The 24291-nt window shown below is 44.0% G+C and overlaps 4 protein-coding genes across 4 annotated transcripts in view; 3 read left to right on the plus strand and 1 right to left on the minus strand.

Annotated features, from left to right (window-relative positions):
* LOC144697124 (uncharacterized) overlaps positions 1-10549 on the plus strand; it is a 162906-nt gene extending 152357 nt beyond the window's left edge. The window contains exon 2 of the mRNA XM_078568961.1: positions 8978-10549. Coding sequence (XP_078425087.1) covers positions 9330-10172 — 843 coding nt within the window. The 5' untranslated portion in view covers positions 8978-9329 and the 3' untranslated portion in view covers positions 10173-10549. The remainder of the gene's footprint in view (positions 1-8977) is intronic.
* The window catches only part of LOC144697127 (uncharacterized), a 215081-nt gene that overhangs the window by 123471 nt on the left and 67319 nt on the right, over positions 1-24291 (minus strand). The gene's annotated exons all lie outside the window — the stretch shown is intronic.
* LOC144697179 (uncharacterized) overlaps positions 1-24291 on the plus strand; it is a 148190-nt gene that overhangs the window by 114576 nt on the left and 9323 nt on the right. The window lies entirely within an intron of this gene.
* Positions 1-24291, plus strand: part of LOC144698460 (uncharacterized) — a 404975-nt gene that overhangs the window by 46936 nt on the left and 333748 nt on the right. The window lies entirely within an intron of this gene.

Consider the following 24291-nt stretch of genomic DNA (forward strand, 5'->3'; position numbering starts at 1 on the left):
GTTCACAAAGGGGAGACACCACACATGTGTTCTGTGTGTGGACAAGGCAGCAATTGATCAACAGACGTGGAGATACACGAGGGCACACACACCATGGAGAAACTGTGGAAATGTGGGGATGGTGCGAATGGATTCCAAACCACATCTGTGCTGGAAACTCATTGACATATTCACACCGGGGAGAGGCCATTCACCTGCCCTGTGTGTGGGAAGGGATTCACTCATTCCTCACACCTAGTGGCACACCAGGTTGCTCACACCAGGGAGAGGCCGCTCACCTGCACTGTCTGTGGGAAGGGATTCACTCATTCCTCACACCTAGTGGCACACCAGATAGCTCACACCAGGGAGAGGCCGCTCACCTGCTCTGTGTGTGGGAAAGGATTCAGTAAGCCATTACACTTACTGGCACACCAGGTAGCTCACACCAGGGAGAAGCCATTCACCTGCTCTGAGTGTGGGAAAGAATTCACTCAGTCATCTCACCTACTGGTACACCAGGTAGTTCACACTGGGGAGAGGCTGTTCACCTGCTCTGTTTGTGGGAAGGGATTCACACAGTCATCCCACCTAGTGATTCACCAAGTTGCTCACACCAGGGAGAAGCCGTTCTCCTGCTCTGAGTGTGGGAAGAGATTCGCTCTTTCATCCTACCTGCTGACACATCAACAGGGTCACACAGGGGCGAGGCCGTTTGCCTGCTCTGAGTGTAGGAAGGGATTCACTCAGTTAACCAGCCTGCTCGGACTGTGGGAGTTAATTGTGTCAATTGAGGTAAAATATATACAGGTGCAGAACATTTATTGGATGGTTACTTGAGCACATATAAAGAGACACCTTATGTGTAGTGGAGTGTATTCAGGAGGTATATACCTGTAATGTTTCACACTGTGAATAAATGTATACAAAGCAAAGACTGGCTCCAGTTTCTTCTTTCACAATCAGGCTGTCAGGATTATAACATGGTAACAGAGAATACTTGTCTAATGGTGGAGGTTGGAAACTGAAGGAAAATAAAATTTCAGACAGAAGCTTACAATCCGAGTAGCTTTTGTGAGAAATGGCTGAAAACAAGTGGAAATTGTCAGGGAATTGCTCTGAAGAAGGGTCATACGGACTCGAAACGTTAACTCTGTTTCACTCTCCACAGATGCTGCTGGACCTGCTGAGTTTTTCCAACCCTTTCTGTTTCTGTGTCAGATTTTGAGCATCTGCAGTAATTTGCTTTTATGTTATGGAAATTGTCAGGGTCTAATTACCCGCTGATGTACTCAGAGTCTGAGCCACACGACCAGTGGAAGAATGAAGTGGAGATGTGGACACGGGTTACGTCCCTACCAAGGAGGAAACAAGGTCTGGTCTTGGGATTGTCACTTCCCAACAAAAGTAAAGTCAGAAGCAAAGTATTTAGTGAGCTGCATGCCCGTCACTGAAGAAGGTTTGGATCTTCTATTCAGGTTCATTGATGAGATTTACAAGAAAGATGATCTATTGGATGCCTATGAAGCATAGATGGACTTTGACAGGTTTCGAATGAGGGTGAAAACATCTTTAACAGATCTGGATATCACAACAAGAGACAGGATTGGAACAGCACTAATAGATGAATGAACCCCAGGGATGACCAAGGAACAATTAATAGGTGTTTCAGGTCTGACTCAAAATATCATTATGTGATGAACTGCCCAAAGTGGAAAATCAGGGTCTTCAAAGTGACGCATGACACAGAGAATTCTGAGGCTGAAGATGATGATGATGATTACTCTGAAGGAATTGTACTAGTCACAAGGAACTTTGGTCCAGTGATGATTGTGTTCATCACACTCTCATTCAACTGTGCTGTGTTAGACAGTGGCTGCACCTCGACAGTATGTGGATCAGTTGGTGAAAATGTTATCCAGATTCACATCGTAATGAGGATTGACACAAGGAGTATGAAAGTTCGCCTTGTCTTTGTTTGGTGATGTGAACACTTTGACGTCACTAAAAAGAGTGGGGATTTTTGCAAAATAGCTGGAGTCAGCCACTTTATCAGGACTGGTGTACTCTCTAGTGAGGTACCCTTACTGTTGAGTAAACCTTCCACAAAAAAGGCACAAATGCAACTGGACATGGAAAGTCAGTGGATCTGCAGTTTACTCAGTCAGGACATTATCGTCTCCCCTTAACAATACCTGATGTTTCTCATCAGAGTGATTGAGAAGGATTAATGGCATCAATGATAAGAATCAGAGAGAAAAAAACAAATTATTTTAAAACTAAACAGACAATTTGCTCACCCTTCCTGTCAAAGATAACAAATCCTGCTAAAAGATGCAGGGGTGGTTGGTGAAAAGTATACGAAGCTCATAGAGGAGATTAGAGCAAAGTGTGAAATGTGTAAAAAGTATGGGAGGACCCTGTCACATCCTATTGTAAACCTTCCCTTGGCACGTGACTTTAACGAGGTAGTTGCCATGGATCTAAAGGGATGGGACAAAGACAGAAATATTTTCATTCTACACTTGATAGACATGGTAACCAATTTACTCCTTCTCCAATAATACATGGCAAGGACAAAAGGGAGATTACAGACCAAGTCATGGGGAAATGGACAGGGACTGGACCTGGGGCACCAGCTAAATTTCTGACTGATAATGGAGGGGAAATTTGCTAATGACGAGTTTAGAGACGTGTGTGAAAACATGAACATTATGGTCATGAGCACCACAGCTGAAAGTCCTTTCAGCAATGGACTCTGTGAAAGGAATCACGCTGTGAGCGATGAAATGCTGCAGAAAATCTTAGCTGATCAGCCAAACAGCAAGTTGACGACTGCACTGGCATGGACGATTCATGTAAAGAATTCACTTCAGATGGTTGGAGGGAAAAGTCCATTTCGATTGGTCTGCAGGAGAAATCCCAAATTACCCTCTGTGCTGGGCGATAGCCCTCCTGCTTTCGAAGGAACTACAATTCGTTCCATTTTTAGTCATCAATTATCAGATTGTTTCATAAAAAGAAGTGTTCGAACTAAGAAATTACTGGGGATCTTAGAAGAGGGATGTCTTAAAATGTAATAATGCTTTGTGCAAAATAAGGAAAATCATACTTTATCCTCTTTGGTTTGTTCTGAAATATTGTTTGTGCTGATTGTTACAATCCCGGTCAGGACCGTTAACGTTTAAAGAGAAATTCAAACACCCAGTGATAACTGAAAGAATTACACAAGATTCCACATTTACAAACAAAACCAAAATTTACTGTATATATAAAACAAAAGAATATTAAAAACCAGCACTACGAACTTAATGCTATAGTTTATAAAGATTTAATCTTTAAACCCAGTTCTACTTTTTAACTTCTCCACAAGAGAACTTATACTTAATGGTATCTTGAAGATTCATTCGCTTCTGTTCCTGGGACCATCCCAAAGGGATGTCAATGCTCCCCAGAATTCACTTTAATTCTCCTCAGTATTCCAGCTATTCTCCAAGCTCCAAGACTTTATGGGGGTCCTTCCATCAACTTTAGGCTAAGAAACACTGCAACTTTCCTTTAAGGCCTCAAAGCTGTGGACTTCTCAGTTCAAGCGGAAGTTTCACTACCTTCTTGCTGAGGGATTTAAACATGAGGAACATGCTGGTTCCTAATGACCCTCTTGGCTTCTCGTCCCACAGCTGGAAAATAAAAAGAAAAATCCACAATGGATAATCCATTGTTTAAGTGTTCTCACTATCAACACTGACCTTACTGAATAAACAAAGGTCATATTTTAACTGTAATTAGCCCAGGCTTCTTTGATTTGGATTTCCATCAGAATTGTGTTCAACAGTTTCTCAACCCAGAGTTTCCATCGAGCTACATTTCAATCCCCAAAGTAAAAGTTATTTTTGAAAACGTATGAATTATGAACTTAGATATTCGCAGCAGCCGGCATGATGGGCCGAATGGCCTCCTTCTGTGCTCTATGAGCCTCGTATACATTGAAAGGGAGGGGATCATCTTCAATTGTGGGTGACATCTTAAAGGAAGCAGTGCCTCCTCTTCTCTGAATGTTTAGTTTAACACTTAAAGTTCCCCTTAACATTCTCTGAAGTGGCAGATGGAATTTAATATAGAGAAGACTGAGGCGATGATATTTAGCAGAGGAGTTAGGGAGAGGAAATATAGATGTAAATAGAACAGTTCTAAAGAGTGAGCAGGGGATTCATGTGCAGAGGTCATTGAAGGTGGCAGGACAGAGTGAGAAGGAATTAGCAAAGCACATGGGATCTTGGGCTACAGAAATAGAGGGATTGAGAACAAAAGCAGGGAAGTTGTGCTGAACCTTTATAAAACTCTGGTTAGGCCACAACTAGCGTATTGAGTCCAGTTCTGGTCACCACACTTTAGGAAGGATGTGAGGGTCCCTGAAAGGGTGGAGAGGAGATTTACCAGAATGGTTCCAAGGATGAGGGATTTTAACCGCAAGGTTAGGTTGGAGAAGCTGGGGTTGTTCTCCTTGGAGTAAAGGAGGTTGAGGGGAGATTTGATAGAGGTGTACAAGATTACTATGACAGGTTTAGATAAGGAGGACAGAGAAAAGCTGTTCCCATTTGCTGATGGTACAAGGACGAGGCGGACACAGATTTAAAGTTTTGTACAGGAGATATATCTACATCACCGTGGGTATATCTTCACTGTCGCTGGGTCAAATCCTGGAATTCCTCCCTAACAGCACTGTGGGTGTATCTATACCACATGGACTGCAGCGGTTCAAGAATGCAGCTCAACACCACCTTCTCAAGGGCAATTAGGGATGGCAATAAATGCTGGCTCAGCCAGTGACACCCACAACCCCATGAATGAATGAAAATGAAAAGATATGGGGGGGATTTGAGGAGGAACATTTTTACACAGTGAGTGGTGATGACCTGGAACTCGCTGTCTGCAAGGTGGGTGGAAACAGAGACAATGAACAGTTTCAAAAGGAAATTGGATGGACAGTTGAGGGAAATAAATTTTCAGGGCGACAGGGATAGAACAAGGAAATGGGACTGACTGGTTTGCTCTGCAGTGAGCCGGTGTGAACATGATGGGCTGAATGGACTCCTTCTCTACCCTAATGAATCTGTGATCTAAAAAGAACAATTTCAGCTGTTCCAGTCTCTCCAACTAACTGAAGTCCCTCATCCCTGGCGCCATTCTCGTAAATCTCCTCTGCTCCCTCTCTAAGAACTTCACATCTTTCCTAAAGTGTGGCGCCCAGATATCGGGTTCCATTCTCGAGGGATAGAATTGAAAAGCAAGGAGGTTATGTTCAACTTGTTTCGAACCATGGTTAGACTACACTGGGAGTACCGTCAACATTTGTGATCTCCATTTAGAAAAAGGAAATAGAGGCACTGGAGAAGGGGCAACAAAGATTCACAAGAAGAATACCAGAAATGAGAGCATTTAACCCTCAGGAAAGGCTGGGGCTGCTTTTCTCTGGAAAAGAGAAGACTGAAGGGTGACCTGATGGATGTCTTTAAGATAATGAATGGGTTAAATAATCCAATCAGGATTTCATGAGAAACCTCTTTACCCAGCGAGTGGTGAGAATGTGGAACTCACTACCACAGCGAGTGGTTGAGGTGAATAGCATGAATACATTTAAGGGGAAGCTAGATACATACATGAGGGAGAAAGGAATAGAAGGATATGCTGATGGGGGAGATGAAGATGGGTGAGTGGAGGCTCATGTGGAGCATAAATACTGACAGAAACCAATTGAGCCGACTGGCCTCGCCCTGTGCTGTAGACTCAATGGAACAGAGACAAATGTATTTATTTTAGATCCACCTGTCGTGGTCAGAAAAACACTATTTACTATCGAGAATAAAATAAATGTACTTCATCAGCTTTTGTGGATCATTTCAGTGGAAATGTGCACTCACAGGCTCAAAGAGCATCAGCCCACTGGAAGCAAAGTCATGAGACCGGCCAGTCCAGCAGAAAGAAACCCTCCGACCCTCCCATTTCAGCAAGTGTCAGAATGAACATGGTTCAGTCCTGGATGTGATTAACAGGAGCAAAAACAGCAGAATCCAACTCCTATCATCACTTGTCAACTTGCTGGTGACTCAGCAGGTAGGTTGACCGAGTGAATCCCTTCCCACACTCAGAGCAGGTGAACGGCCTCTCCCCAGTGTGAATTTGCAAGTGTCTCAGCAGGTGCGATGAATGAGCAAATCTATTTCCACACTCAAAGCAGGTGAACGGCCTCTCCCCAGTGTGAACCCGCTGGTGTGTCAGCAGGCTGGATGACTGAGTGAATCTCTTCCCACACTGAGAGGAGGTGAATGGCCTTTCTCCAGAGTGAACCTGTTGGTGTGTCTGCAGGTTACATAACTGAGTGAATCTCTTCCCACAATCAGCAGGTGAAGGACTTGTCCCTGGTGTGAACTCGCTGGTGTACCTGCAGGTGTGACAAGCCAGTGAATTCCTTCCCACACTCAGAGCAGATGACTGGCCTCCCCCCAGAGTGAACTCGCTGGTGTGTCTGCAAGTGAGATGACTGAGTGAATCACTTCCCACACTCAGAGCAGGTGAATGGCCTCTCTCCTGTGTGACTGTTGGTGATTTCCAGCTGAGATGGGGATCTGTATCCTTTCCCACAGTTCACACATTTCCATGGTTTCACCATGGTGCGGGTGCCCTTTGTGTCTCTCCAGGTTTGACAATTTTTTTTATTCATTGATGGGATATGGGCGTCGCAGCCTCGGCCAGCATTTATTGCTTATCCCTCATTGCCCTTCAGAACGTGGTGGTGAGCTGCCTTCTTGAACTGCTGAAGCAGTATGAAGCATACAGAACACGTGTATGGTCTCTCCCTGCTGTGAATGGTGCAATGATTTTTCAAGCTGTGTCACTGGGTAAAGCTCTTTCCACAGTCAGTGCACTGGAACACTCTCACTCGGGTGTGTGTGTCTCGGTGCTTTTGCAGTCATACTGACAGTTCAAATCTTTTGAAGCAGACAGAACACACCTTTCTCCTTCCAGATTCAATTACCGATGATATTCAGGTCCTGATGAATCGATTGACTCTGTCAGATCTTGACATGACGTTTGGTTTGAGATTTCTGATTGTAAACCCTCCTCTTCTATTATCCTGTAAAAGAAGTTTACAAAATGCATCACTGTCAGTTCAGGATAGAAATTCAGAGCAGGCATTTCTGATTACTGTGGAACATTCTTTCCTCTGTCGTTCCGTAAAAACTGTCATTGTCTGTCCCACACAAACATAAAATATGCATCATGTAACGGCACATGACATATCACTGTCCTATATTAATTTACTGTCCCATTAAATGTCAGCCATCTGCTGGGAAAACCACCCCTTTAATTGTGAACATGAGGAAAGAGACCATCCTTTTAGCCAGACAAATAAATGTGTCAAGCTGAGGGAGCAAAGGATGTCAATGTCTTGAAGAGAGAGCGAGAGAGAGACACCTGGGTCAACTTTTCCAGAGTCTGCACCGTCCCTGGATTCACTTCCTTTCCCTTCAGTTCCTGCAAGTCAACAATTTGCCCCAGAATGAGAAAAGAAATGGAAAGGGGGAGAAAAGAAAGTGTTTTATTCACAGATGTTGGACACAGGAGGAAGTTTGAGTCTGAAGCTCATTGTCCAACTTCCGCATTGTGACGTCCACACTGGAACCCTGCCTGAATCAGCCAATAGGAATCATTCTGCTCCGCGGTGATGTCGTCGAGTTCCAGTCCGCAGGCCAGGCGCGCGGACACGGGAACCCCGCCCCCACCCATTGTTCCCCCACCCCCCACCTCCTCGAGCCAAGGTTTCCAGGCAACCGGCTGACGGCTCCGGTCAGAGCGAGAAGCCGCTCCGAGAACTCGGGAGAGGGGAAGCTGCGCATGTGCGGAGAGCCCGCCCCTTCCCTTCATGCTGAGGGGCTGACCAATGGGAAGAGTTGGAGTTCTGGAAGGACTCTGCTCCTCCAGCGAATCTGTGCGCGGGCTTTGTGTGAATGAAGATTGATCTTCACACAGACTAAAACTTCCTCCTGTGTCCAACATCTGTGAGTAAAACACTTTCTTTTCTCCCCCTTTCCATTTCTTTTCTCATTCTGGGGGGAAATTGTTGACTTGCAGGAACTGAAAGGAAAGGAAGTGAATCCAGGGAGGGTGCAGACTCTGGAAAGGTTGGCCCAGGTCTCTCTCTCTCTCTCTCTTAAAGACATTGACATCCTTTGCTCCCTCAGCTTCACACATTTATTTTTCTGGCTAAAAGGATGGTCTCTTTCCTAGTGTTCACAATTAAAAGGGTGGTTTCCCCAGGAGATGGCTGACATTTAAGGGGACAGTAAATTAATACAGGACAGAGATATGCCCCATGTTATATGGTGCATATTAGACATATTTATGGTTCTCTAATAAAGTAATTTATATTATTTCTAATCTTGTAATATAGTACTGTAGCTACGTTATATATTTCCTGCCATGAAGTCATGACCACATAGAAGGAGTCCATTTGCGAACTTGAGTCCATTCCGACTCTCTGTAGAGCAATTCAGCCAGTCCCATTCCCCCTCTATATCCCTGTTCCCCTGCAAGTTTATTTCCTTCAAGTGCCCATCTAATTTCAATTTGAAATCATTGATCACCTCTGCTACCTCCAGCTGCCCAGACAGCGAGCTCCAGGTCATGACTAGTCGCTTCCTAAACAAAGTTCATCCTCACATCTCCCTCCATATTTACACTCTGCATCTAGATTTACATGTCTGTCTCCAGAACATGAAGCAATGACCATGGATCTGTCAATCAGCATGAATCGCTTCTTCTGGAGAATTGGAAGGGTGTATATTCGGTACAGCTGAGTGAGAAAGGAGAGAGAGTGTATCCGGAATAGACACTGGGGGAATGAGAGAGGAAGGAATGATACACTGAAACTAGACTTGTGTGTTCTGAATTTCTATCCTGTACTGACAGTAATGACTTTTGTAAACTCCTTTAGCAGGATATTAGAAGGGGAGGATTTGCTGACAGAAGTCTCAAACCAAATTTCATATCAAAATCTGACAAAGTGGCTTCATTTATCGGGACCCGAATATCATCAGGGAGAAATGTTTCCTTGTTCTGCCTGCTTCAAAACGTTTTAATGATCAGTGTGACTGGAACAGTGGGAAGACACACACACATGCACGAGTGAGAGTATTCCAGTGCACTGACTGTGGAAAGAGCTTTAACCAGTTACTCAGTTGAAAAAACATTGAAGCATTCGCAGTGATGAGAGACTGTTCATGGGTTCTGTGTGAGGACAAGGCTTCAACTGATCATTGAGCCTGGAGAGATACAAGAGCACCTGCATCATGGAGAAACCGTGGAAATGTGGGGACTGTGGGAAGGGATTCAGATTCCCTTCAAAGCTGGAGGTTCATCGACGCAGTCACACTGGGGAGAGGCCATTCATCTGCTCTGTGTGTGGGAAGGGATTCAGTGATTTATCCGCCCTGCTGACACACGAGCGAGTTCACACCGGGGAGAGGCCATTCATCTGCACTGTGTGTGGGCAGCGATTCACTCAGTCATCCAGCCTGCTGACACACCATGTCACTCACACCAGTGAGAGACCCTTTAAATGCTCTGACTGTGGGAGTGGCTTCAAAAGCTCCCGGGAACTGATGTTCCACCAGCGCATTCATACTGAGGAGAGACCGTTCAGCTGTTCTCACTGTGCAAAGAGGTTTAGTTCGTCGTCCAGTCTGTGGAGACACCGGCGAGTTCACACTGGGGAGAGGCCATTCACCTGCTCTGAATGTGGGAAGGGATTCGGTGATTCATCCATCCTGCGGAGACACCAGCGAGTTCACACAGGGGAGAAGCCATTCACCTGCTCCGAGTGTGGGAAGGGATTCACTCACTTACCAAACCTGCTGACTCACCAGCTCGTTCACACTGGGGAGAGGCCGTTCACCTGCTCCGTGTGTGGGACGGGATTCATTAACTCATCCAACCTTCGGAGACACCAGCGAGTTCACACTGGGGAGAGGCCATTCACCTGCTCTGAGTGTGGGAAGGAATTCAATGATTCATCCAACTTGCGGACACACCAGCGACTTCACTCTGGGGAGAGGCCATTCACCTGCTCTGAGTGTGGGAAAGGATTCACTCAGTCATGCCACCTGCTGAGACACCAGAGAGTTCACAATTGATTACAGGGTTGGATTCTGCAGTTATTGCTGCTGTTAATCACACCCAGGACTGAACCATTTTCATTCTGACAGTTGGTGAAGTGGGAGGGTCGGAGAATTTCTTTCTGCTCAACTGGCCGGTCTGTTGCTCAAAGCATATGTCCTTATGTACGAGTAACCGAGAACTCACAGCGCTCCTTCAGGAGAAGAAAAGATCGAGTAGATGTTACCCCAGGTGGGGCCAGAACAGAACTGGAAAATAACGGAGTGAAATTGAGTGAGGGTTGGGAGAGAGAGTTCTCCTCCCCCTCAAGGTGTGGACTGTAAGAATCCTGGGAGACCCCCTACTTCAGGTTTTCTTGCTAAAAAGTGAACACTGAATCAAAAACTATGACAGGCTGTGCATTTATTTTTAATTGGATTGTTACACTTCTCCTGTTTTTATTCCTGTTGTGATTACTCTCTGGGTGAGGATGGTTGACAGGTGACAGGATGGGATATTGTGGTTTGGGTCTTCATTGACCAAATGTTTTAATGATCCACTGTCACCAATTTCAGAGTTTGGGAAAAGGGGATAAAGGATTAATTGACTCCCTGAACCCCATTTTCTGACATCGTTGTGTCAAAAATAAAATCTCATCTCCCCCACTGGCTCCTTTGCCAATTACCTTAGAGGGACTCACTTTCTGTTAAAGAGCCTGCCAACCCCTCTCACCTTTTTTACTTAGTTCTTTTGAAGGGTCATGAGGACTCGAAACGTCAACTTTGTTCTTCTCCGCTGATGCTGCCAGACCTGCTGAGTTTTTCCAGGTGTTTCTGTTTTTGTTTTTAACCCCTCTCACCCACTTTCCCTAAAGTGCATAAATCTAAGCGTGAAAAGTCCAGAAAAATCAAATATTTTTACTGATAAATGTTTATTAATGAAACAGAACATGGTTAAAAGAAACAGAAAATTTCTTGAGGATCAGAGACAACCAGTGTAAAAGGATGTGCACAATGTTCTGGACCCAAATGGTTTCTCTTCATCTGCTCTATAACCTGGACACAGAGGCACTGAACCCTGGGGGTCGGGTCACCATCAGCCCCGGTCACCCCATCCCGTGCCCTGATTGGTTGGAGGCCCATTTCCCAGTCAGTCCTCCAGCACCTTCCTGTCTCTCTGTCAGTGCGACGCCCATGGCAGTTTCCCAACTGGGGCGCAGGCCCCGTTATTCTCAGCTAAATTTAGGCCTCAGCTCCGTCGCCTGGCTGTCATTGACAGGAGCAATAGAGAGACAGAAAGGTGCTGGGGGCTCAAATGGGAAGTGGAAACTAGTGGCTCTGAACCAACACTTGTTATTTATACTGGGGGTTTTATTATAAGATTTAGACACTGGATGCAAAGGGTGGGGGTAACTTTCCCTTTCTAACTTTGTATTGTATACAGCATCGGTCGAGGGTCAGTAGATCACACTCTCACCTCTGAGCCTCAAGGTTATGGTGTCAAGTCGGGGTCCAGGGACATGGCCAATATCAAAACCTGCATTGAGGGAGTGCTGCACTGTTGGAGCAGCCTTCTTTCCAATAAGAATAACACAATATCCTGAATTGTTAAAGAAAACACAGCGAGTTGTTGTGATTTGGAATTCACTGCCTGAAAACGCACTGGAAGCAAATTCAACTGTATCTTTCGGAAGGGAATGGGACAGATTCTTGAAAGGAAAAGAAAATTGCAGGGCGATGGGATTAATTGGACAGCTCTTTTAAACAGCCGGCAGTAGCAAGATGGGCCGAATAGCCTCCTTCTGTGCTCTATGAGCCTTGTGTACATTTAAAGGGAGGGGATCATCTTCAATTGTGGGTGACATATTAAAGAAAGCAGTGCCTCCCCTCCTCTATGTTTATTTTAACACTTAAATCTCCCCTTAACATTCTCTGAAGTGGCAGGTGGAATTTAATAGAGAAGTGGGAGGTGATGTGATTTGGCAGAGGGGGTAGGGAGAGGAAATATAGACTTAAAAGCACAGTTCTAAAGAGTGAGCAGGGACAGAGGGACCTGGGGGTTCATGTGCAGAGATCATTGAAGCTGGCAGGACAGAGTGAGAGAGGAATTCGCAAAACACATGGGATCTTGGGCTTCAGAAATAGAGGGATTGAGAACAAAAGCAGGGATGTTATGCTGAACCTTTATAAAGCTCTGGTTAGGCCACAACTAGAGTATTGAGTCCAGTTCTGGTCACCACACTTTAGGAAGGATGTGACTGTCCCTGAGAGGGTGGAGAGGAGATTTATCAGAATGGTTCCAGGGATGAGGGATTTTAACCACAAGGTTAGGTTGGAGAAGTTTGGGTTATTCTCCTTGGAGCAAAGGAGGTTGAGGGGAGATTTGATAGAGGTGTACAAGATTATGACAGGTTTAGATAAGGTGGACAAAGAAAAGCTGTTCCCATTTGCTGATGATACAAGGACGAGGGGGACACAGAGTTAAAGTTTTGGACAGGAGATGCAGGGGGGATGAGAGGAAGAATATTTTTACATATCGAGTGGTAATGACCTGGAACTCACTGCCTTTCGGGGGGATGGGGCGTGGAAGCAGAGACAGTGAACAGTTTCAAAAGGAAATTGGACGGGCACTCGAGGAAAATAAACTTGCAGAGATATGGGGATAGAATGGGGAAATAGGACTGACTGGTGCAACGAAGATTCTCAAGAATTGCAGATGATACAAAGATTGGAAACATTGTCAACTGTGAAGAGGATAGTCTCGAACTTCAAGAGGACATAGACATGTTAGTGGATTGGGCAGATGTGGTAGATGAAGTTCAATGCAGAGAACTGTGAAGTGATTTATTTTGGCAGGAAGGATAAGGAGAGACAGTATAAAATAAAGGCAGAAACTCTAAAGAAGGTGCAGGAACAGAGGGACCTCGGTGTATATGTACATACGTCACGGAAGATGGCAGGGCATGTTGAGAGATCAGTTGATAAAGCATATCGTATCATAGGCTTTATTAAGAGAGGCATTGAGTACAAGAGTAAGGAGACACTATAAGACACGAGTAAGGCCTCATCTGGAGTACTGTGTCCAGTTTTGGGCACCATACTTGAGGAAGGATGTGAAGGCATTGGAGAGAGTACAGAGGAGATTCACAAGAATGATTCCAGGGATAATGAACTGTAGCTATGAGGATAGACTGGAGAGGTTGGGACTGTTTTTCTTGGAGAAAAGAAGGCTGAGAGGAGACTTGATAGAGATATTCAAGATCCAGAGGGGTATGAACAGGGTAAATAGTGAGAAACTGTTTCCACTCAAGAAAACACAAGAACTGGAGGGCACTGATTCAAAACAATTGGCAAAAGGAGTAAACCGTGATGTGAGGAGAAACTTGTTCACCCAGAGGGTGGTTGGAGTCTGGAACGAACTTCCTGAGAGGGTGGTGCAGGCAGGTTCAATCGATGTGTTCAAAAGGGAATTGGATTGCTATCTGAAAAGAAAGAATGTGCAAGGTTACGGTGTAAAGGAAATATCTTTTTTTCTTAATTTTACTGTGGGATGCTTTAAAGCAGGCTTATGGGGGCTGTATGTGTGGCTAATTTCATCAAACTGCAGACAGTCAGACTGCAAGGTTTAAATCATCAAAGGGGTTAGGTGTAAAACAGGCATTTGAAATGGAGATGGGTAAGCTAGGATGAAGTCCCAGCAGATACAGTGTGAATGGAATTTGTATTTAGAGATGAGTTGAGAGGTTGTTTGATTTTCAAAGGGACATGATGAGATGTTTTCCAACTGGCAAGATAAGTAAGGCAAAGTTATTAAGTTTATTTTTTCCCGAAAGTGCTGGACACAAGGACAACATGAAAGATTTTTATATTTTGGCAAAAGTAACTTCCAAAGAAAGGGTGAAACAATGGGATTTACAGATCAAAAGGGAGGAAATATATTAACAGAAAGATGGGAAGCTGTATGGGGAGTGGCCATGTGAGATCTTGACTGTGTAAAACAGACTTGTGAAGAAGCAGCCTCTGGTCACCCCAAAGAAGTGCTTGCGTTCCAGAATGCAAGGTTGTGTTCGATGCCTTGAAATTCCATTGTTGAGGGAGAGGGAGAAAGAAGCTGTGAAATACCTCCCTGATAGCAACAGTGTGTGCTTGTGGTACTATTGCTGGATGTTTGATACATGAAGAATTAATTTGGACAGTTGCCTCAAAGAGGTGCGTAGCTGAGAGTCTAGTTAAGTAGAAATCTTGTGGGAGCTGTTATCAGGCTAAATGTAACTGTGTAACTGTCGTCTTGTGTGTTTAAGTTTTCTTTTCTTTTGTTAATAAGTGTTCTAATTTAATCTTTAAAATCCCTAAAGCTGGTAGTGGACTCTTTACTTCTGACTTCAGTGCACGAACCTTCTTGTAATAAATACAAATTGCAAAATCGTTCTAATAGCTTGGCCAAGTTTCTCTTTGGGATTTCGTCAACCTGGCAAATACCACCTACCATATCACAACAATGGGGATAAGGCAGGGGAATGGGACAAGGCAGAATGCTCTTTCAGAGAGCCAGTGCAGACTCGATGGGCCAAATGGCTTCCTTCTGCACCATAAGGATTATGTGATTCTGTGAATAATACCAGAACTGAGAGCATTTCACCCTGAGGAAAGGCTGGGGCTGCTTTTCTCTAGAAAAATGACTGAAGGGTGACCTGATGGAAGTCTTTAAGATGATGAAGAGGATCAATAATCCAATAGGGATTTCATGAGAAATCTCTTTACCCAGCGAGTGGTGGGAATGTGGAACTCGCTACCACAGTGAGTGGTTGAGGTGAATAGCATGAATACATTTAAGAGGAAGCTAGATACATACATGAGGGAGAAAGGAATATACGGATATGCTGATGGGGGTAGATGAAGAGGGGTGGGTGGAGGCACATGTGGAGAATAAATACTGACAGAGGCCAATTGGCCTGGCCCTATGCTGTAGACTCAATGGAACAGAGACAAATATATTTATTTTAGATCTACCTGTAGTGGTAGGAAAAACACTATTTACTGTCCAGGATACAATAAATGTACTTCATCAGCTTTTGTGGATCATTTCAGTGGAAATGTGCACTCCCAGGCTCAAAGAGCATCAGCCACTGGAAACAAAGTCATGAGACTGACTAGTCCAGCATAAAGAAACCCTCTGACCCTCCCACTTCACCAAGTGTCAGAATGAACATGGTTCAGTCCTGGATGTGATTTACAGCAGCAATAACAGCAGAATCCAACCCCTGGAATCACTTGTGAACTCGATGGTACCTCAGCTGGTGGGCTAACTGAGTGAATGTCTTTCCACATAGAGCAGATGAATGGCCTCTCCGCAGTGTGAACTCGCTGATGTGTCTGCATGTAGGATAACTGAGTGAATCCCTTACCACAATCGGAGCAGGTGAATGGCCACTCTCCATTGTGAACTTGCTGATGTGTCTGCAGGTAGGATGACCGAGTGAAACCCTTCCCACACTCAGAGCATGTGAATGGCCTCACCCCGGTGTGAACTTGCTGGTGTGTCTGAAGGTGGGATAACTGAGTGAATCCCTTCCCACACTCAGAGCAGGTGAATGGCCATTCTCCGCTGTGAACTTGTTGGTGTGTCAACGTGTGAAGACCGAGTGAATCCCTTCCCACATTCAATGCAGGTGAATGGCCTCTCCCCAGTGTGAACTCGCTAGTGTGCCAGCAGATTGGATAGATTAGTGAATCCATTCCCACAGTCAGAGCAGCTGAACGGCCTCTCCCCAGTGTGATAGCGACGATGAGTTTCTAGCTCAGACGGGGACCGGAATCCCTTCCCACAGTCCCCACATTTCCACCATTTTTCCATGGTGCAGGTGTCCTTGTGTATCTCCAGGTTTGACAATGAGTTGGAGCCGCGTTCACACACTGTAACTGGTGAAAACTCTTTCCACAGTCAGCGCACTGGAACACTTTCACTCCGGTGTGTGTGTCTCAGGTTTTTTCCAGTCACACTGATGTTTGAAAACTTCAGAAGGTGACAGAACAGAAAAACCTTTCTCCTTCGAGATTCAAAGGCCAATGACATTCAGCTCCCAATGAATTGAATGCCTCTGGCAGGATTGATGTGATGTTTGGTTTCAGATTTTTGTCTGCAAATCCTCCCCTTCTAATATCCTGTAAAAGGAGTTTGCAAAGGTCATCACTGTCAGTGTAGGATAGAAATTCAGAACAGATTGTTCTAGATTGTATGGAACATTATTTCCTCTGTCATTCCCCAAAAGTCATCCCAGACACACTCCCTGAATTCTCACTCTGCTGTGCCTAATATACACCCTCCCAATTCTCCTGAAGGTGCTGATACATGCTGATCGACAGATCCATGCTCACCGCTTCTTGTCCCAGACACAGAAACCTGAAAATCTTGATGCAAGCTGCTGCTCTAAATGTATATTTACATATTTAGTGGACTAAACAATGTGTATAATCTACAGAATTCTATTCCTTGATTAGAGATACAGGGGTGGGGTAAGAAAGAAACTTATTTAGGCACTGAGTAGTCATGACCTGGAACTCACTGCCTACAAGGGTAGTGGAAGCAGAGAGGATTAATAATTTCAAAAGAAAATTGGATGGGCAGTTAAATAAAATAAACTTGCAGTGGAATGGCGGAGGGGTATAGAGGGGGAATGGGACTGACTGGATTTCTCAACAGAGAGTCGGCATCGATTCGAGTTGCCAAATGGATTCCTGTGTTGTAATGACTCCATGACTGCAAATATATAACGTAGCTACAGTAATATATTACAAAACTAGAAATAATAATAAATGTACTTTATTAGATAACCAGAACAATATATTATGTATTTACCTGCTTCATATATTACTAGGCTGGAAATAAAATAAATATAACTACAGAACCATAAATAACATAACTAATATGTACCATATAACAACGCCAGACATATCTCTGTCCTATATTAATTTACTGTCATTCAAATGTCAGCCATCTCCTGGGGAAACCACCCCTTTAATTGTGAATATTAGGAAAGAGACCATCTTTTTCGCCAGACAAATAAATGTGTCAAGCTGAGGGAGCAAAGGATGTCAATGTCTTTAAGAGAGAGAGAGAGAGAGACCTGGGCCAACCTTTCCAGAGTCTGCACCCTCCCTGGATTCACTTCCTTTCCCTTCAGTTCCTGCAAGTCAACAATTTCCCCCCAGAATGAGAAAAGAAATGGAAAGGGGGAGAAAAGAAAGTGTTTTACTCAGATGTTGGACACAGGAGGAAGTTTTGGTCTGTGTGAAGCTCAATCTTCATTCACACAAAGCCCGCACTCTGATTGGCTGGAGGACCGGAATCCTTCCAATTCTTCCCATTGGTCAATCCCTCAGCCTGAAGGGAAGGGGCGGGCTCTCTCCCGCACATGCGCAACTTGCCCTCTCCCGAGTTCTCCGAGCGGCTCCTCGCTCTGGCCGGAGCCGTCAGCCGGTTGCCTGGAAACCTTGACTCGAGGAGTTGGAGGGGGAGGGGCTCCCGTGTCCGCGCGCCTGGCCTGCGTTCTCTCATCTCTCTCCATTGGTCAATCCCTGTTCGACCAGACGAGGTCGCGGAGCCCAAATTATTTCTGGGTCTGTCAGAAACTACGAGATAATATTACTGGTCCCATAGCATTGTAGCGATGTAACATATATATATATATATATACACACACATATATATACACACACACACACACACACATATATATATATATATAAATATATTCTATATTTCAAGTCACAGGGATCAAAGCAACTAGAATTGTCTGTTCTGAATTTCTAGGTCTCGTGTTGTTGTTGGTCATGTCCACCCGCTCCCTGAATAAAATTCTCCCTCACTCCCCCCACCACCAAATCTCTAATAAGTCTGACATTACTGAATATTGCACACAATTTTAGTCCAGTAACATAGACAGATCTGTGGCGAGCAGCCTGCATGAAGAGTTTAAGGTCCCTGTGCTGAGCATGGATCTGTCGATCAGCATAAACCGACACCTTCAGGACAATTGGGAGGGTGAATATCAGGTACACAGAGTGAGAACAGAGGGAGAGTGTGTGGGATGGAGATTTACAACTTCTGGGGAATGAGAAAGAAAATAATGTTCCAGAAAACTCAAATTGTCTGTTCTGAATTTCTACCCTACACTGAATTTTGTAAACTCCTTTTACAGGATATGAGAAGAGGCGAATTTACAGACAGAAATCTCAAACCAAACATCGCATCAGGATCTGACAAGTCACTCAATTCATCAGGACCTGAATATCATTGGTCTTTGAATATAGGAGAAATGTTGCCCTGTTCTGTCCGCATCAAAAGATTTTAAACATGTGTGACTGGAAAAGCATCGAGATGCAGACATCTGAGTGAGTGGGTTCCAGTGCGCTAACTGTGGAAAGAGCTTTAATCAGTTACACAGCCCAAAATAAATCGCACCATTCACAGCAGGGAGAGACTGTACACTTGTTCTGTGTGTGAACGAGACTTCAACTGATATTCAAACCTCAATAGTCAAAAGGGCACCCACCATGGAGAAACAGTGGAAATGTGGAGACTGTGGGACAGGATTCAAAGCCCCGTCAGATCTGGAAACTCATCGACGCATACACACCAGGGAGAGGCTGTTCACCTGCTTTGTGTGTGGGAAGGGATTTATTAAGTCATTCAACCTGAAGCTACACCAGCGAGTTCACAGCGCAGAGAGGCCATACACCTGCTCCGTATGTGGGAAGGGATTCATTGATTCATCCACCCTGCAAAAACACCAGCGAGTTCACACCAGGGAGAGGCCATTCACCTGCTCTGAGTGTGGGAAGGGATTCACTTAGTCATCCCACCTAAAGACACACCAGAGAGTTCACAGTGGAGAGAGGCCATTCACCTGCTCTGACTGTGGAAAGAGATTCACTCAGTCATCCCTGCTGCAGATACAGCAGCAAGTTCACAATGGAGAGAAGCCATTCTGCTGCTCTGCATGTGGGAAGCGATTCACTGATTCATCCAACTTGCAGAGACACAAGCGAGTTCACACCGGGGAGAAGCCATTCAACTGCTCTGAGTGTGGGAAGGGATTTACTCAGTCAGTGCACCTGCAGACACACCAGCGAGTTCACACTGGGGAGAGGCCATTCACCTGCTCCGTATGTGGGAAGGGATTCGCTTGTTCATCGGAGCTGCTGAGACACCATGGCAATCACACCGATTAGAGATTTTTTAGATACTCTGACTGTGGGTGTTAACTGTATCTATTCAGGTTAAGTAGATATTGATTGGATATTTACATGAGTACACATGAATTTCAGACTGACTGACATAGTGTGGAGTCAGGAGGAATATATCTGCAATGTTTCACTCTGTGAATAAATCTATACAAAAATAATGATTGACTCCACCCTAAGGCTGTCAGGATTAGAACATGGTAACAGAGAAAGCTGGTCTAATACTGTAGTTTGAAATTTAAAGGAAAGTAAAATTTCAGAAGCTTACAATCTGAGTAGCTTTTGTGAGAAATGGCTGAAAGCAAGTGAAAATTGTCAGGGTCTGATTACTCATGGATGAGGCTGCAACTGATCATCGAATTCACAATGAGGAGAGACTGTTCACCTGATCTGAGTTTGGGAAGGGATCCAGCCATTCATGCACCTGGCTGAGACACCAGCGAGTTTCTACCACTGCAGGTAGATCTAAAAGAAATACATTTGTCTCTGTTCCATTGAGTCTACAGCACAGGGCCAGGCCAGTCAGCTCAGTTGGTCTATGTCAGTACTTCAGCTCCACATGAAACATCACCCACTCCTCTTCATCTCCCCCACCCCCATCAGCATATTTGTCTATTCCTTTCTCCCTCATGTGTGTATCTAACTTCCCCTTAAATGTATTCAAGCAGCCCAGCCTTTCCTAAGGGTTAAATGCTCTCAGTTCTGATATTATTCTTGTGAATCTTTGTTGCCCCTTCTCCAGTGCCTCTATTTCCTCTTTCTAAAAGGAGATCACAAATGTTGACAGTACTCCCAGCGTAGACTAGTCATGGTTCAGAGCAAGTTGAACATAACCTCCCTGCTTTTCAAATCTATCTTTCCCTCTAGAATGGAACCCTATATCTTGGCCCCACACTTTAAGAAAGATGTGAAGTTCTTAGAGAGACTGGAGAGAGGATTTATGAGAATGGCACCAGGAATGATGGGTTTAGTTAATGGAGAGCCTGAAGCAACTGAAATTTCACTCTGTAGATCATAGAGTCATTAGGGTAGGGAATGGGGCCATTCAGCCCATTGAGTCCATGCCGGCTCCCTGTAGAGCAAACCAGTCAGTCCCATTGCCCTGTTCTATCCCCGTATCCCTGGAGGTTTATTTCTCTCGAGTGCCCATCCAATCTCGTTTCAAAAACATTCCATTATCTCTGCTTCTACCACATTCATAGGAAGTGGGTTCCAAGTCATTACCACTCACTTTAACTGCACATGAGGCTCATAGAACACAGAAGGAGGCTATTTGGCCCATCGTGCCCATGCTGGCTCTTTGAAAGAGCTATCCAATTCATCCCATTGTCCTATAGTTTTGTTTTTCTTTCAAGGATCTGTCCTGATCCCTTTTCAAAGATAGATTCAAATCTGCTCCTTGCACCATTTTCAGGCAGTACATTCCACATCACAACAATTCGCTGTGTTTTCATACAAATAATTCAGGATATAACTGTGTTTTAATTTTCACAGAGTATTCAAAATGGCGTCAAAGACAGGGTTATTACACAAAATTAAAGCTCAATCTTTATCAATGATTTTGATGAGGGGACTGAGCTTAAATATCCAAGTATGCGGACAATTAGAAATAAATTGCATTTCTATAGCACCTCTCATGACCACAGGACCTCCTAAAATGTTTTACAGTCAACAAAGCACATTTGAAGTATAGTCACAATTGTAATGTAGGAAACTGTACGTAGGCCTGGGTAATCAAATTTACTTTTAAAATTCAATCACTTTCATACCATATTCACTGTTATGAGTAACAAGGTCAAGGAAGCCATTTTAAACCCTAACATGTGGCTTGCTGCAGCCATTTCACATTCTGTAACTTTATTATCTATTTACTGATTTTGAATTGAAAGGCAGTCATGAAACAAATGATTATTCAGTAATGAACCTTGCAATGTAAGAGATAATTACTTTGTAAAGGCTGGATCTTTATTTTAAAAATTAACACTGTATAAACCTCAATGTTTCTCGACACTGCAGAGCTAGCAGTAATTGTTTAAACAAAGACATTCTTTTCTAATTTTGATAAGGACTTCATATTCTGTCAAAGTCCAGCTCAAGAATAAAGCTCATTTTTCAAAACAATCAAAATCAGTAAGAAAGAAAGCTATTGTCTTCCACAAGCTGTCTTTTTGAACCAATATATCTTGTATTAACCAAATGTGTTAATTCAAGATTACTGTATTAATTAGCTACCAGTCGGTAATTGAATAAGTAGTGAGCCTTAACTGAGTTACAATTATTAATCAGTAATTATAGTAAAAGACTGAACTTCATTTTCTGTAAAAATGTAAACCCTTAATTTCTGTGTATATAAAGAATATGCAATGATAATAAATGTACCGGCAAGAGAGACCTTCAAGCTCTGATTAGCCTCAACATTTGAAATTGTATGAATAAGCGATTGTATAGAATTAGATAAAGGGATAGTATGAAACAGTTCTATTGTCTTCCTGTCTAAGATAATGAGAGAAGGTGGTGTAAGTAATTGGGGATCCAATTAAATTAATCTAGTAACCAAATTGACCAACTGTCATCTTACAACTGGTCCAACTCTGATGTGAGGTAATGGTCACTTTGGGGATAAAAGTAGAGTTTCTGAAGGTCTTCCTTGCTGGCCAAGTACTGAAGACTCCCGAGGCCGAGCTCCAAGGAAATTACTGTCGAAGATGGAGCCAGACTCCTGAGGCCGAATTCCTCAAGAATTATTGTCAAAGAAGGAACCAGAGAGGGTTACGCTTCTACAGACTGATCACCCACATGAAGTTGTAAAAGTCAATGTTTTGTCCGAACCATAAGTGAATTTATTAAATGGCAAGTTGGGGATGGCGGAAATCAGTTAAGTTACAGATAACAGGATTATGTAATATAAACGTAAAATTTAAAAATTTGCATTTATATAGTGTCTTCCACGACAACAATATATTCAAAAATGCTTTACAGCCAATGAAATACTTTTGAAGTGCAGTCACTGTTGTAATTTCGGAAACGCAGCAGCCAATTTACACACAGCAAGATCCCACAAACAGCAATGTGGTCATGACCAGATGATCTGTTTTTAGTGATGTTGATTGATAAATTTTCGCTCGGACACTGGGGATAACTCCCTGCTCTTCTTCAAAGTAGGGGCTCCGGAAAGTTCTAAGTCCACCTGAAGCAGCATACAGGGCTGTTGGGTCAAAGGACAGCAGTTCTGACAGTGCAGCACTCCCCAATTCCTGGCACTCAGAAGTTTGGATGTGATATTTGTCCTCAGGCCCCTGGGCTGGGACTTGAAGCAACAACCTTCTGACCCAGAGGTGGGAGTGTGATCCACTGAGCCACGGCTGACACTCTAGACAATACAACATTAGAAACAGAAAGTTACCCTTTAAAATCTTCCGCCCTTTGACTCCGGTGCTTAAATCTCATAATAAAAACCCCAGTAAAAATAACAAGTATTTGATAGACAAATGTTGAAGTGTTGGTTTAGAGCCACAAGTTTTGAGTTACCATTTGAGCCTCCAGCACCTTTCTGTCTCTCTATTTCCCGTGTCAATGACAGCCAGGCGACAGAGCTGAGGACTGAATTTAGCTGAGAATAACGGGGCCTGCGCCCCAGTTGGGAAACTGCCATGGGCGTCGTACTCATAGAGAAACAAGAAGGTGCTGACTGGGAAATGGGCCTCCAACCAATCGGGGCACGGGAGAGGGTGACCCGACCCCCGGGATTCAGTGCCCCTGTGTCCAAAGCAGGAGTCACTGGAACAGAGGAGCCGAACAGAAACCATTTGGGTCCAGAACATTGTGCACATCCTTTTACTCTGGTTGTCTTTGTTCCTCAAGTAATTTTCTGGGTTTTTTTAACCATGTTCTGTTTCATTAATAAACTTTTTTTGGTAAAAAGATTTTATTCTGCTGGGCTTCTCATGATTAGATTTCTGCACTTTAGGGAAAGTGGGTGAGAGGGGTTGGCAGGCTCTTTAACAGAAAGTGAGTCCCTCTAAGGTAATTGACAAAGGAGCCAGAGGGGGAGATGAGATTTTATTTTTGACACAGCGATGTTAGAAAATGGGGTTCAGGGAGTCAATTAGCCGTTTATCCCCTTTTCCCAAACGCTGAAATGATTCACAGTGATAATCCTTATTGGTGACAGTGGTTAGATTTTATTCAGTATAAATAAGACCTGACACATGCTCATGTCTGAGCAGTAGTATCAAAGTGCAGCAGCATTACCATTACACTCTGCGTAGAAGCACCATCTCCATGTAAATGCTCCCTGCTCTGCGCCAGATGCCATGGCACCAGTCAATGCAATATGTAAAACCTCTACAAATCTCTGTGCACGGGGAATCCCTTCTGATACTTTTTTACATCACAAAGTCTATGGAGACTGATTTAGCGCAATCATTGCTGAGCTAACATTTGAACGGACCAATTACAAAACCTGTCATTGAACCATCTGTACCCGCCCAAGCCACGTCAAACTCTCAAACAATTGGCTTCCCACGCTCCGTCCCCAGTACAGGGAGTCGGCATTCCCATGCCAAGCAGTGAAAACATGGTGGCCTTGACACCCAGGTGTCGTCTAGGATTCAAGGCACTCTTGTTTTCTCTGTCCTCTGGGAGCTGTTCATCTCCCTGTTCCCACATAGCAAGTCGTCTGTTCTCAGCTCTGGCAGATTTCTACTGAAGTTTGGCCCTTTTTACACCTTTTGGATCAATAAAACAATCAGAGAATGAAGACCCGAGCGTGGTTTTCTTTTAAAGAAGTTCATCGGCAAAGGATACAAATTTCGCCAAGATACAGCGATCAACTTATACATTTCACCTCCACTTTCTTGCCTTTCACTAGAATGTAGGTGGAAACCAGATTGTTACATTCCACTGAACTACACCC

Source organism: Cetorhinus maximus, chromosome 23, assembly GCF_964194155.1.
Source record: "Cetorhinus maximus chromosome 23, sCetMax3.hap1.1, whole genome shotgun sequence".
Lineage (NCBI taxonomy): Eukaryota > Metazoa > Chordata > Chondrichthyes > Lamniformes > Cetorhinidae > Cetorhinus > Cetorhinus maximus.